The sequence below is a fragment of the Tasmannia lanceolata genome, unplaced genomic scaffold (genome assembly GCF_043159265.1).
Source record: "Tasmannia lanceolata isolate RefF3 unplaced genomic scaffold, GAP_Taslan_0.1 ptg000015l, whole genome shotgun sequence".
Classification (NCBI taxonomy): Eukaryota; Viridiplantae; Streptophyta; class Magnoliopsida; order Canellales; family Winteraceae; genus Tasmannia; species Tasmannia lanceolata.
Window position 1 is genome coordinate 35774839 of NW_027518692.1, and position 15557 is coordinate 35790395.

The following is a 15557-nucleotide window of genomic DNA, read 5'->3' on the forward strand; positions in this document are numbered from 1 at the left end:
CTAAATCTTGTCGGTATCCACATGCGGCCTTAATTCATCTGATGTCACTCTCATTCAATAGCCCGCAATGTCTTCCACCGTAGTCCCTAGCAAATTCTTATTTTTTTAATAATTTGTTTGAACTAAGCTCGTTCTTTTGTTTTTATGTGAATTTTCTTAGACCGGGTCCACACATCAATATGCCTCTGACTGGCCAGTCTTCTGTAAACCCGTCAATTTTGTTTTCTACTTCCTTGTTTTTTTTCCTATTGTTTTATTTATTTATTTATTTTGGAGAGAAGACGCCGCCGTGGTCGACCCATATATAGTTACAACCTTTAAGCCAGGGTGGGGGGTGCAACTTGGGTTTGGTCGGGTTGAGCTTTTGCTAACAAATGGAAAGGAATCACCCGACCCGCTTTTAAGATAAATGCTCAACCTGAATTCATAAAAATTGACCGGAGTTGCACCCCTTCTGCCGCTCGGGGGGTGTTGAAGCTAGTCGTGGGGTATTTGCGCGGCTTTTAACGGACTCATCAAGGGTTAGTCGTGCGAGTCTTTTTCTCAAAACTTTAAAAAACTGAGTCGTTAGTGGCGAGCTCTTCGAAAATGACGATTTTATGCTCCACTTACTATTATCAATTGGGAAGTGATAATTACGCCCCTTTTGATCACTAGGGCAGCAAACGAGCCGAGCCTAGCCGAACATTGGGGTGTTCGTGCTCGGCTCGTGACGAGCTTTTTTTTTGGGGGCTCGTGTTTGGCTCGTCAAAAATCAACAAAGCTCGAGCTCGGCTCGTTTAGTAAATGAACAAGCCCGAGCCGAGCCTAAAAATCAAATAAATACAATTATATATATATATATATATATATATATATATATATATGAGGAAAGTGAAGCTACACCACCGGTGTAGCTAACTTAGCTACACCGCCGGCTTAAAATACAATAGGCCCACATTGTTTTGGTGATCCAAACCATTCATTTGATTGACCCTCACATAGATAGGGTGTTCACCAAAAATCAGCTCCATAGGATCATCCCAACCCTTCAAACTGTGGAGGCAAAAATGGACAAATTTGTGAAGGTTTTTACATGTTCATTTTTGCCTCCACAAATCGTAGGGTTGGGATGATCCTATGGAGCTGATTTTTTGTGGACACCCTATCTATGTGAGGGCCAATCAAATGAATTCTTTGGATCACCAAAATAATGTGGGCCCATTGTATTTTAAGCCGGCGGTGTAGCTTCACTTTCCTCTATATATATATAAAGTTCACGAGCTTGTCTGAGCCAAACTATACAAAGCTCAAATTCTGCTCGTTTAATTGACGAGCCTAATTTTTGGACTCGGATTCGGCTCGTTTGGTAAATGAACGAGCCTGAGCCGAGCTTTTAATGAGCCGAACCCAAACATGTTCGTGGTCCGGCTCGGTTCATTTGCAGGCCTACTGGGGAAACCAGTATCTCAAAGGCCAAAGGAGGGCTAATGTACTTGACAAGTCGGTTTGATTGCCGCCAGTGCTTGCGCTGGGTGTCCTGGAGATCAAGAGGAGCGTAAATATATCACTTCCCTATACATTAAAGGGAGATGATTTTTTCGCTCCCTCCGTAGGATAATGCGCCCCCGGTTATCTTGAATTGTGGGCAGACTTTAACGCTTTTTGAAGTTAAATCACGTTAACAGTGGGGCGCATTATCCTGAAGGGGGCGAAAACATCATCGACCTATATTAAAACGCAAACCCTTAACTCCGCCTCGAACAGGAGGAATTTAGAAACTGTTTATAACTTATAAGCATGGTTCCCATCTTCTTCTTGGATTCTTCTGTCATCGTGAGCTCAGCACACCAGGTCGAAACCTTTGCAGCAAGTCTCCCTAAACCCTAACACCCCCCCCCCCCCCCCCCCCAACCCCGCCCCCCCTCTCTCTCTACTTCTTTTCGGTTCTTTTTTATATTCGGAGCTGTGTGAGAAGAAACCCTAATGCCCCATTTCACTCTTTCGTTTGGTCTTTCTCCCAAGGAAGCAAACTAGAGGAAGTATAGTAGGAGAGAATTTAGTTGGGTGGGGTTTGGGTTTAAACCTAAACATTTTGGGGAATTAAAATGTTGGAGCATCAGGGGCAACCAAAATGAAAGGGGTGCGAACTTTGAAGGGCTTAATGGAAACCCAGTTAGATAAGCTTTTCTCTGTTTTGTAAGTTTCCATGCTTTTATCTATTTTGGTAAATTTCCATGCTTTTCTTTGTAAGCCCTGCAAGAAATCGCTTGACTAGAATTTGCAGAACTACATGGTTTTTTCATCAGTTTCTAGAGTTGTCAATATCATGCTCTCTTGAAACCCTAGAATTTCCAGAAGAAAGCTTCTGCCTTGGGGATGATGGTCGAAACCCTAACCCTTGTCATGATCCTAATTTCTATTACACCACAATGCAGCGGAGAATGCAAGATTGTGCCAAGTCCGGGTTATGGAATGAAGCTTTGAATAGCTTGAATCTCATGGAGGTTGTAGTGGGAAAACCCACTGTTTATGATTATAATGCACTTGTGTACTATTATCTGAAATCAAGCCATGTTGTCGTCGGAAAGTTAGTTGAGTTATATGTTGAGATGAAGAGATTTGGACCCAACCCAAATGCGTCAACATTCAATACGCTCTTGAGTGGATTACTTAGATTAGATAAGTTGGAGGATGCTCTTTATGTTGCAGAGGAAATGTGTATAAATGGTTTTGTTCCTTCTTTTTGTGATTTGATGAAACTGTTGAGAAAATTATTAAATTTAGGTAATTTATTAGATTCATTCAGTGCATTGGAATTGATGTTGAGATTGGGTTATTTTCCCACAGAACCCTCTTTAAATTTGTTTTTTTCTAGTCTCTGTAGAGCTGGCAAGGTCTGTGAGGCATATTTTGTATTTTCGGTCCTTTTGAATAAGGGTTTCTTCCCCAGCGCTTACTGTTACAATCCCATTCTCTTGGGTTTATGTAAATCTGGTCAGAGTTTTACTGCATTGGGTATTTTCTATTTATTGAAGAAAAAGGGCGTCTCTCACAATGTATATTCATATACGGCATTGGTTCACGGGTTCAGTCGGGAAGGGTTGTATGACGAAGTTTATCGGATTTTTAACCTTATGCGGGATGATGGTTGTCAGCCTAATGTCATCACCTACACTACAGTTATTAAGTTTCTATGTGAGGATGGAAAGGTAGAAGAGGCATTAAATATTATGGATATGATGGTGAAAGAGAATTGTCATCCGGATTTGGTTACATATAATATCTTTCTCCGCACCCTTTGTTCTAATGGTAGGCTTTTGGAAGCCTGCGAGTTGTTTCGAATTATGGAGGAAAAGGGCTTTCTTCCCGATCCTTTCACTTACAGTGCATTAATTGGAGGTCTATTAAAAGCGGGTCAAGTCGGGAATGCTAACCAGCTTTTCCTGGAGATTCTCACCAGGGGTTCTAATATAGATGTCGCTACTTGCAATATCTACTTTCATGGTTTATGTCGTGAAAATAGATCAAGAGAAGCATTTTCTTTAGTGCGGTGTATGATGGAAAATGGTTTTGTTCCAAGTAATGTGACATACAACACTATATTGAATGGGTTTTGTAAGGAAAACAACCTGGATGAAGCATTGGAGCTTCTGGATCATTTCAAATGGTTTGGAAATGGGCCTGAAATTGTTTCTTTCAATACGGTTATGACTGCAGCATGCAACCAGGGAGACTCTTCAATGATCCGAAGGGTTTTGTATCGTATGGAATTTGAAGGTGTCAAGCTTAATATAGTTAGTTTCACTGGTTTGATTCAGTACTTATGCATGGTTGGAAAAGTTACAGAGTGTTTTAAGCTCTTGGATGCTATGGTTAGCAATGGGCCTACACCTACTACAGTCACTTTCAATGTTCTGCTGGACAGCCTTTGCAAGAAGGGATTATTTGGAACTGCTTACCGGATTTTTAAGGATGCTAAAAGCACAGGATCTTTTCCAAATAAGACTTCATACAATATTCTTTTACATGCTTCAATACGTGAAAACAATTATCCATTAGTTAGGCAATTGTTAATGGAGATGTATGCCCAGGGTTTCATGCCTGATACCATCACTTACGGCTCCTTTACCTATGGCCTTTGCAAGGAAGGGAACATATCAGCTGCCCTGCAACTGCGTAACTGGATGGTAGAGAGTGGAATTACACCAAGTATCACCATTTACAATACCATATTGAATGCCATGTTTAGGAGTGGTAAGTTGTGGGACGTCTTCTTGATACTGGTTGACATGGCGATAGAAGGATGTGAACCGAATATGGTTTCTTTCAGCATTCTAAGACGTGCTATGCTGAATGGTGGCGTGAAGAGATTTCCTGAGGCCATGAAGGGTCTCGAATTATTGATGAACAACGGTAGCAGAAGGGGGACTCAGTCCAGGTAGCAATTGGCTAAAATACCAAGAGATAAACCCAGTTTTCTATGCCCAACACAAGGCTGCATTGCCTCAGTGCAGAAGCATTGGGTCCTGTATGAGATTGTATCGTACTTTTTGCCTATCTTGCTAAATCAGGCTTGGGTTGGTCCTAGAGAGTTTCTTCAGGATTACAATGTTCAACCCCCCAAAACTGGTATGCCATATGCATGTTAGATGCCCTCTTAATTGAAAAAAAAATAGAAATTCAACAGAATCATTTTATGGAGCTTATCTTTTTCTTTGTTGTTGTTATTGTCGGTTTTTCATCTGAAGTAATAATGCTTTCTTGGATTTAGATAATTTATATGTTATATCAAATTACAAATGGTTCCTTCACATCTTCAGTTCTACGTCAAAGCATGGAGCAATTTATTGTTTTATGTTAAATCGTCTTTACGAATCTTATCTATTAGTATACTTTGCATCATTTGAAAGAGATGTTTGATGAAACATGTGATAGATTTCTATGTCCTTGACCAAAGGGGAATAGAATTCACCAAGCTGTATATTCATGCAAACACTTGTTTATTCCGTATTTTGGATGTTATTTCTCTCCACAGAATTAATGTCGTTGTAACCTAACCTTTAGGCTATAGCTAGAATAACTTTCAAATACTAATTGTTAAGAACACGATAGAAGAAATCTAAAGAGTGTTTGAAAGTGCAAATTATTTTATGTAGCAGGAATTACATTGAAAGAAGACCAAAATAGGCTTAAAAAAATTTGGAGTTGGCCCTTTCTTGATGTAAAGATTCTGTGGACACCAACTTCTTTGGAAAAATCAGCTCAACAGATATCCAATCACCATGATTTTGTTCTTTTACATATAATAGGTGCTTGAAGATAACCAGAGTGAGTTGTTGAGTCCAGATAAGCACAATGAAAATTACTCAGTCAAGAAGCATCTGCAAGATAAGATTCTTTCTAGCAAAAAAGAGAACTTCACTGAAGAAATGAATAATACAAAGACGCCAAGGATCAGGTTGCTTTAAGAAGAAAATCTCAGATCTCGGCGTTTAAACACTCAAATGGCAGAATCAGGGGGCTTAATGGTTCGTGGTAGGACGAAAGGGGCTCTATTTCAAATTGGTTAGTTGATGGCCTAGCCCATGGGTCCTGGAAAGTCCAAGCAGGCGTGCTTAGTCGAGTAAATATGGGCCCTCGGCCCTCCTAACTTGGTCTTCCCTCGTTACTCAAATAGGCGGGGGGCACTTAAAAATATTAGGACTAATGTTAATCTTATTTTGGTGTGACCGAGGTTCGATAATCTTGTATCAAATAAGAGGTTCATTAGTAAGGTGGTGGGCCCCTATACCATTGTCTCACCTCGTAAGCAGCTAGTGCTGGGATCATTTTTGCTAGGGTCGAATTGACCATCGCTTTGGCACACAGACAATGCTAAGAGAAGATGGAAGGGCAAACAAGTGGTGCGAGCTGTGAAGGATGCTTCTTTGGATCGAGCCTTGATTGGGCTGCTGGAAATCAACAAAACCCCTCCTTCAGGTGATCCTTGCTGGTTGCAAGTGGATGATAGATACCAAAACCAATCAAGTATCCTAACATTGATTCGTGATCTCTTAATTATCATGCGTTGAGGCTATTTTTAGGGGTAGTGGGATAGTGGATGATAGATACCCAAACCAATCAAGTATGCCTTATCCTAACATTGATTCGTGATCTCTTAATTACATGCGTTGAGGCTATTTTTAGGGGGGAGTGGGATAGTATCTGAGAATCGCCGAGTTATAGATAAGGTTTGAGGAGAAATCTAATGAGTGTAACCTAGCCTTTAGGCTATAGCTAGAATAACCTTCAAATATTAATTGTTAAGAACACGATGGATGAAATCTAAAGAGTGTTTGAAAGTGCAAATTATTGTATGTAGCAAGAATTACATTGGAAGAAGACCAAAGTAGGCTTAAATTTTTTTTGGAGTTGGCCCTTTCTTGATGTAAAGATTCTGAGGACACCAACTTCTTTGGAACAATCAGCTCAACAGATAACCAGACTTTGTCCTTTTACATAAAATAGATGCCGGAAGATAACCAAAGTGGGTTGTTGAGTCCAGACAAACACAATGATTACTCAGGCAAGAGGTATCTGCAAGATAAGTTTCTTTCTAGCAAAAAAGGGCATTTCACTGAAGAAATGAATAATACAAAGACGACCAAGGAGCAGGTTGCTTTAAGAAGAAAACCTCAGATCTCGGTGTTTAAACACTCATATGGCAGAGTCAGGGGACTTAATGCCTCGTGGTAGGACGAAAGGGGCTCTATTTCAAATTGGTTAGTTGATGGCCTAACCCGAAACCCAATACGGTGGGTCCTGGAAAGTACAAGCAGGCGTGCTTAGTCGAGTCAATATGGGCCCTCGGCCCTCCCTGCTTGGTCTTCCCTCGTTACTCGAATAAGGAGGGGCTGTTAAAAAAATTAAGACTAATGTTAATCTTATTTTGGTGGGACTGAGGTTGGATCGTCTTGTATCAAATAAGAGGTTCATTAGTCAGGGGGTGGGCCCCTATACCATTGTTTCACCTCGTAGCCAGCTAACAAGTGCTGGGATCACTTTTGCTAGGGTCGAATCGACCATCACTTTGGCACACAGATAATGCTAAGAGAAGATGGAAGGGCAAACAAGTGGTGCGAGCTGTGAAGGATGCTTCTTCAGATCGAGCCTTGATTGGGCTGCCGGAAATCAACAAAACCCCTCCTTCAGGTGATCCTTGCTGGTTGCAAGTGGATGATAGATACCAAAACCAATCAAGTATCCTAACATTGATTCATGATCTCTTAATTATCATACGTTGAGGCTATTTTTAGGGGGTAGTGGGATAGTAGATGATATATACCCAAACCAATCAAGTATGCCTTATCCTAACATTGATTCGTGATCTCTTAATTACATGCGTTGAGGCTATTTTTAGAGGGGAGTGGGATAGTATCTGAGAATCGCCGAGTTATAGATAAGGTTTGAGGAGAATCGGATTTAGAGGAGAAGTTTGTATTGATACTATCCCACTCCCCTCTAGTTTGTATTGATACTATCCCACTCCTCTCTAGTTTGGGTTCAAATTCCAGTTATTTGCTCTCAGATGATAGCAAATCTACTGGTTCGATTGATGAGTTAATTTTTTGATTGATGACTTAATTGACAAATGTATGTCCATCCTAAATGAGGAAGAAGAGAGGCCCAATAGAAACCTGAATAATGCGAAAAGTGTCGGGATATCCTTGTAAAATAAAAGGGTCGAAGCTCTTGCACTGTTTAACAAAGCATAAATCAATGAGGCAATGCAGAAACAGAAGCCCCGTTTTTGCAAGCTCCTGTGAGTCTGGCATTCCTCCATATATATATATATATGGAGGAGTTCTAAACTGAAGGGTACCCTTGCAAAAAAGGGGATGAAAGGGCGCCCCCATTGGTTGTAAATCACCAGAGTCCATTAAATGGGATGAAAAGTCAATGAACATTAAATGGACATTGGTGAATTACGACCAATGGGGGCGCCCTTTCATCCCTTTTTTGCAAGGGCACACTTCAGTTTAGAACTCCTCACACACACACACACACACACACACACACACACACATATATATATCGGAAAAGTGACCATACTCGGTCGAGCTAAAAACATTGGGAGCCCACAATGTTTGGGTGATCCAAACCATTCATTTGAAAGGTCCTTACCTACATAGGGTGTCCACAAAAAATCAGATCCATAGGATCATCCTAACCCATCCAAATGTGGAGGGAAAATGAGGAAAAATGGACAGACACAGTTTGTCCACAAATCTGTTCATTTTTCCCTCCACTGTTGGATGGGTTAGGGGTATCCTATGGGGCTGATTTTTTGTGGACACCCTATCTAGGTAAGGACCTTTCAAATGAATGGTTTGGATCACCCAAAAAATGGGGGCCCACACTGTTTTTAGCCGACTGAGTAGATAAGCTTATCTACTCGACCGAGTACGCTCACAATTCCATATATATAAACTAAGCATGTTTCTGTCCGCTCGCGCTTTTGTGAATAACCTTCCATAATATCTGGTCGAATGAAATTAGATGCGTGCGTGAGGGGAAAATGAAATGAAACCCGCCAATTTAATGCTCTCTCTCTCTCTCTCTCTCTCTCTCTCTCTCTCTCAGCCCTGCTTTCTCAAATGCAGACCCTCTTCGATGTCATCCTTAAATTATGAAGCAGAACTTTAGCCCTGTTAAATTGGGCACGATTCAAGGTGTGTTGCAACAAGTTAAAATAAGCAGGTCTCTCTTCTCTGGGTGCTCCACTTCGACAGTTACTGCATCGGAGGGGAGGAGAGGATCCCAACGGAGGTATGTGATCATCTGATTTTTGGTTTTTTGTTTTTGGCTTTGGTTATGTTGATTTTTGTGTCATTATAGCTATACTCTGTTTTTTCCTTTCCTTCCATTCTCTTTTCTTGATTTTGAAGGGGGATGCTTTGGAATCTATGTCTACTGATAATATAGTAACAGATGAAGTATGTAACACATTAGTCCTTTTTTCCAGTTCATGCACACGTTTTATCTTTTAATTTATGCTGTATGTATTGCATCTGAATCGTAAGGATATAGATTCGTGAGTATTCATCTGATATTAATATAAAAAAATCTCATAATTTTGCCTTCTACTCATTAGGATGTTTCTCCCGTACCCACTCAAGATTGGATTTCAAATACCAGCATCAAACTCAGTGACACTGTCTGCAAAAGCAAGTGTAATCTTCAATCTGTAATGGGTTTGTTTTTTTGCTTACTTCGGGGGTTCTAGGTTGCAGTTGGTTTTTTTTTTTTTCTGGGTGTGGGGGTTTTGTGCTTTTGTGTTTTCCGATTTGTCATTTTGAATGAGACATTTTTATGGGTTTTGTAGTATAGTTGTTCTTAATTTGTATTTTTTGTACGACGAGGGAATGGTTTTTTATTTTTGAAGAAAAGGGTTTTGGTGTTCATGGATCTCTACTCTGAAGCTTTGGGTGATGCACCGTTCTCCTAAGTTGTTTGGCAAGATAAGCATTTCAAACCTTGAGTCGACCCGATTTGCAGCATTTGCAGACTTCAAGATAGAAATTTTAGCTTGAGTGGACTCTGTTTGCAGCCTTCCAGGTAGAAAGATTACCTTGAGTGGACCTGATTTGCAGCATTTACAGCATTCAAAGCCTTCCAGATATAAAGTTAAGGTCTTGTTTTGCATCCTAACTCTGATTTTATTCTTTTTTCTTTTATTTCTGTTGGCTTTTGAGTCGACCTATTTTTCTAAAGACTTGTGTGTGAGATTGAGGTTTTATGGGTTTTGTTGTTTCTGATTTTTACCCAAATCGTCCTAAATGTCTGATTGAAAGAGGAATTCTTTTCTATTCTTTTCCATGGCAAAGAGATGGAAGGAACATACATTTGGAAAGATTTTAGATACACTATTACCAAGAAAAAGTATGTATATGTATGCATGTATAGCTGCAAGAATTCCAAAAAAAATGTATGAATGTATTTGGCTAAGAAAAGAAACCTCCTAATGTTTTTCAGAACTAATGGTGCTTGATTTTGTTTGGCGATTACAACTTATTGTTCTATGATTCTTCTTCAATTGATTAGGATGTTATGATGGGCAAAAGTAAGACCTATAAAATGCATTTGAGAACTCATGTTTTTTATGAGTCGAGAGAGTTTTAAATCGCATCTTTCTTGCTGTTGTAGTTCTTTATGACACCGTTTCAAAATGTGGATGTGGGCCAAAACGTGAGTAAAGCAAATCCAAGTCGACTGGGCATGATGCAATTGCACTGCATTGAGGTGCTGGAGGTTTCTCCATCTAAATATATGGCGTTGGATGATGAGAATAGCATGATGAGTGGCGTTGGATGGCGAGAATAGCGTGATGAGTAGTCTAACTTGAATGATATCTTGAAAGTGGTTGGTTGTATAGAACTGCTCGTACACCCGAGTCAAATGCCAGTTGCTCTATATATTGTAACATGAAAAATTAACTTTGGGGCCGTTTGGATACGCGGATTTTAGAATCCAGATTTTTAGTGTAAAAGAGGCTTCATGATCAAGCTGCTGTATGCTGTCCTCACAGCGTTTCTTGGATTTTAAGTGAGAAATTCTGGTTTTAAAAATCTCTCCCGCATCCTAAGATTTCTAAAACCTGGAAATATAGGAGGATCTGCTACTCTCTTGCTGACAGAAAGAAGCGCGAGAAGTCAAAAACGACGGTTGGTCCGCTTCTTCTCTCGTCTCTTATGGGTAGCCAAGCTGCAGGTTAAAATGTTCACTCCTGTTAATGTGGGGAATGTCTTGAATCTTACTGCATTCGATAATGTCCTTATTTTCGCAATGTAACTAACATCTTCAAATGTATTTCTTTCCTTTTGTTGTTCTACAGAAAAACAGTGGGGAAGTGTCACTTGAGGGGCGTTAAATGCGCCTGCACAAGAGTCCTAACAGACCAAAAAAAAAAACCACCCACCTGTAAGCCTTATCTTTCTTTCCTCAATACCACATGTTTTCATCTCAGTATCATATATCTTTTTCAAGAACACGCGTCCCACTTTCGCACGCACGGCTTTGTTTCTCTTTGGACATGTCCATTTCTCTGTTGGCCCGTCCGTACCATTTCTCCTAACCCTAAAACGCAGCTACCACTTCTCTTCCCTACTCCACCGTCACTGCTTCTTCCTCTGTTAGAAATGAATCCCTTCTGATTGTCACTTTAGCACTTTAGGAGAGATATAAGGTGTGCCCTTATCTCTGCCAATTGCTGCTGTTGGTTGTATCTTGCTAGCTTAAAATGAATGAAGAGAAATGCTTTCTTGAGATGCAGTTGGAACCTGCGTTTCTTAAGCTATCTTCCAATGAAGGTCTATAGTTTTCTGTGTATTTTGTGTTGTTACATTATTGATTTTCCTTCTTGTCTTTATTTTTTCAGTACGCCGAGCCCTGGGTTATTCGTTTAGGAGTTGTTACATGATGCAATGAGAGACAGAAGTACAAGTGGCACGCTATCATGTAACAATAGATGCCTATTTCTAAAAAAATTCTTTGTAAGTTTTGTGTGGTTTTGTAATGTAAACTTCGCAGTTCTTCTAAAGTTAAATACAAGTATCACTGTAATAACTTGCTAAGGAAACAGACTCGTCATGATCAATCTTAGTTGATAAAGCTACTCTTCTGTAGTTTGAACTTTTGTTGTAGTAGCCCCTCCTTTTGTTGTTTTATTACACAGCACTGAAGAATACGTGATCGGTTGTGAGTTGTTTTCAGTGATCTTAAATGGGCATGACTGCTTAAAGACTTAAAGAGGGGTTACTGTAGTGGAGAGTACCTGTATTTGCTGGATATGCCCTTAGAGTGCTTTGAGTATTTAGATTCAAGATTAGGGGGTGCACAACCCCAATTTGGTATCGGTGTTGAATTTTGAAGCTATGCTCTATGGTATCACAGCAAGCAAAGAGTTTCAGCAGAAACTCTAGCGTATTCCTCTTCACACGTCATGGTAAGAAACCCAGCATAGCTTGTAGCATAATGTATTTGTCAAGTTAACAACAAAAAACTATTTGGTCTGGAAGGAACAACTCCTTCACATGATAAAATATGTTGGGATTTTATTGAACTTAGAGCATGTTCAGCAACATTGAAATTAAGTACTTCCCTAGAACTGTGATTTATTTATAATAAATCCTCTAGAACTGTGATTTTATTCTTAAGAGAAATTTTCACTTCGTAATTTTCAAGGGAAAAATTCCATAAAACAATTTATGGTGTAACCACACATGCCCTTGCTTACAGATTCAACACCTTTGAATGTGTGCTACTCAAACCATGAAAAATAAGGATTTTGTGGGATACTTTTTTCACGCAAAAATTGGAGTATCCAAATGTCCCCTCAAGCTTTAAACAACTTGGAAGTGAAATCAAGAGTGTGGAGTTAAAAATAAGGGTTTATATTAATTGATAAGCACTCCTCTTTATTATAAGCTTTTCGTTTTTATTTGTGGTTGCAGATATGAGATATCCCATTTTGTATAGGTCAACCAGATTGTAAAATTTCATGCTAGAATCATGAGGAACATGATCTATTATTCATGAGGACCTATCCTTAGACGATGGTAATCATAAAAAAATGGGAAAAATTAGTTGGGTCCATTGACATTAGGGTTATTTTCATCTTCCATTGTTTTCTCTCCCAAGATTTCAGGCCATATGAAAGCTTTTCATTGCAATTACAACTTGCTCCTTCAACACCAATCTTACTTTTATCGACTCTTCATTTTCATCCATAAAATCTTTATCTTCCTCTTCATTGACCTTGTCAGCTCATCTACGGCTTTTCCTCATCTACCACGGACATGACTGAACATTCTAGTTTCTTTTTAAACTAGTAAAATATGCACGTGCGGTCACGTGCCACTAAGGTATTTTACAATTTGTTTATCTCAATATTTATTAATGAATTAGTATAAGTTTTTAAAAATATTGTTCAATATTACTACGTAATTATTGTTAATTTCATAAGAAATTTTATATTAGAATAATCAAAGAAATGGCAACATGATCAATTAGTAGAAGAAACAGGGAAAAAATTTCTTTGAAAGAACAAATAAACTTCTCTGATTTATTGGATGAAGAAATAAATGTTGTGGGGTGGCATGGATCGAATGTTTGCCTGAAACTGAGTTTTTCCAGAGGCAGCATTCTTCTTGAAAGAAAGGAGATATTTTTTTGCAAGGAGGAGAGAGTGTTTGAGCGGCAGAGAGATAAGACTGTAAATGTATCATATACATATCACAAACCTAAGCAAATCTGCATCAAGTTTCGTATCTATAAAAAATCAAATCATAATGATAGTTCCAGCAGAACCTAATTCTATCATTTCAGCAATCTATCAACATGCAATTCTCCAATTACCAGCTTCCACTACCGAACAAGATCTCGCTGTCTAGCGGTTTCTAAGAACTAAAGAACAAAAAGCATGATAAAAATCTCCAAATTCAAAACATCAGCAGAACACGCACAACTCTTCCCGAAGCTTTTGATCCATCGGAGAGACTGGCCTCTTAGTTACAATTTTACTTACTAAGATTGATAAAAATAAAATGTAAATCAATTTAGAATAGATATTATACAATCTATACGGATTTTCTTTTGAAAACCATAGGCACCTGATCAGGATTTCCTACTGAGAAATAAACAAATATACAGACATAAGAATTCCCCCAAATAACATGGCAAATGGTAGGGACATTGCAGCAGTGAAAATGGCGAAAGTACCCTAGACAAATCCGACTTAGTGAAATGGCAGGGATATTGCAGCATTGAAGGCAAGGGCCCCGTGCGATGCACGGGCCGACAAAGAATTGTACGGACCACATCATAGGTTGATCAAAACCGTCCATGTGATGGAACACAACATAAATAGGTTGTGCCCGTAAAATCATTTCCATAGGCTGATCCTAGCCCTCCAATTTATAGAGGTTTCCATAATTGTTGTTCCTCTTAAGGTGCCCGGAATTCGTCAATATTTTTACAGGTGTCCTGCATTCGTAATATCAAACTTTCTGTAATTTGATCCTCACATAGTGAATAAGGAAAAATAGTTTTTTCGTCATTGTTAGGGGTGTAACTCGGGTCGGGTTCAGGCCAACCCAAGGAACCCATTTTTCCAACTCAACCCGACCCAACCCGATTTGCAATTTCCTCAACCCGACCCAACCCGATTTCCAATTCGGGCTGGGTTGGGTCGGGTTGACCCAATATGATATGGTATCAATTGTTGACCACCTCAACTCAAGCCGGGTTGTTTTGGATTTTGGGAACCAATAGTGAGTCACCAATAATCAGTTTTTAACTCACAATCGGTTCTCAAAATCCAAAACAAACAGGGACTAACAATTAACAAAGGGAAATGTTATCCGCAGTACTATATTTTGATGATCACAGTCCTCACTTGATTAAAGTACGGTATGGCCCGCACCATAGGATTATCCAAACCGTCCATTGTGGACTGTGGAGACTATTTCAATGTTGAAAAAGGAAAACACATACAAAACTTCTTCAGATGGAACCCAAATTCGGGTTTCGGGTCGGGTCGGGTTGCCCGACAACCCAACCCGATTTCCAATTCGGGTTGATTTTTCCCAACCCAACCCAACCTGATTTGCAAAAATCTTAACCCGACCCAACCTAAATTCGGGTTGAACCCGACCCGCGTGGGAATATCCAAGAACATTGATGGTTTCAAATTATATATAGTGCTAATGTCCTCACTACCATATTTTATAATGGCACTACTCATCGTATTATGATGATCGCACTCCTCACTTTGTTAAAATGTATGGTATGGCCCGTACCATAGGATGATCCAAATCGTCCATTAGATGGGCCACTGCCTAAATAGGTTGTGCCCTAAAAATAATTTTCATAGGTTGATCCTAACTCTCCGATCTATAGAGGGTTATAGGTTGATCCAAACCGTCCATGTGATGGAACACAACATCGATCGGCTGTGCCCGTAAAATCATTTCCATAGGCTGATCGTAGCCCTCTAATCGATAGAGGTTTCCATAATTGTTGTTCCTCTTCATGTGCTCGGCATCCGTCAATATTTTGTAACTTGTCCCGAATGCGTCATATAATGTAGTTTTTTCGTCATTGTCATATGTCTATACCTCTTTTTGGTAGTTTTTTTTCGTAATTGTCATAGACAGGTACCATATGTCGGTACTTTTCGTATGCAATTGACGATTGTACCCTCAAATCATTTCTCATTCTGAGAAACTTCTAGCATCAAAATGACTTAAATGCCCCCAGCTAATAGGATACAGTAGGAAGTTTTTCTAAAAGAATGGCATGGAATTATCATATGTAATTATTTTTTGGGAACAATCAATTTATACTGTGGCCCATTAAATGGACGGTTTGGATCATCCTATGATACAAGGCGTACGATTCTTTTGAAAAATACTTGATTTTACGGACTTACACCATAGGTTGTATGCAAAAAATCATTTCCATAGGATGATCCCAACACAGTTGCGGGGTTTCCAAATTATGTCATTTATCTATAGATTGTAGGGATGCGATCATCA

At 39.4% G+C, this 15557-nt stretch overlaps 1 protein-coding gene across 7 annotated transcripts; it reads left to right on the top strand.

Annotated features, from left to right (window-relative positions):
* The first annotated feature begins 1572 nt into the window (after positions 1 to 1572).
* Positions 1573 to 11599, top strand: LOC143846910 (uncharacterized). Of its 7 annotated transcripts, XM_077355513.1 has the most exons (7): positions 1573 to 4611; positions 8625 to 8790; positions 8910 to 8957; positions 9116 to 9653; positions 10168 to 10731; positions 10856 to 10941; positions 11399 to 11599. In XM_077355513.1, exon 1 carries the CDS (start codon positions 2217 to 2219, stop codon positions 4422 to 4424), a length of 2208 nt encoding a protein of 735 aa, XP_077211628.1. In that variant the 5' UTR covers positions 1573 to 2216; the 3' UTR covers positions 4425 to 4611; positions 8625 to 8790; positions 8910 to 8957; positions 9116 to 9653; positions 10168 to 10731; positions 10856 to 10941; positions 11399 to 11599. The 7 variants fall into 7 exon arrangements, with proteins under 7 accessions (XP_077211628.1, XP_077211629.1, XP_077211627.1 ...); XM_077355514.1 differs by lacking the exon at positions 8910 to 8957 and having other exon boundaries at positions 8605 to 8790; XM_077355512.1 differs by lacking the exon at positions 8910 to 8957.
* The last annotated feature ends 3958 nt before the right edge of the window (positions 11600 to 15557 follow it).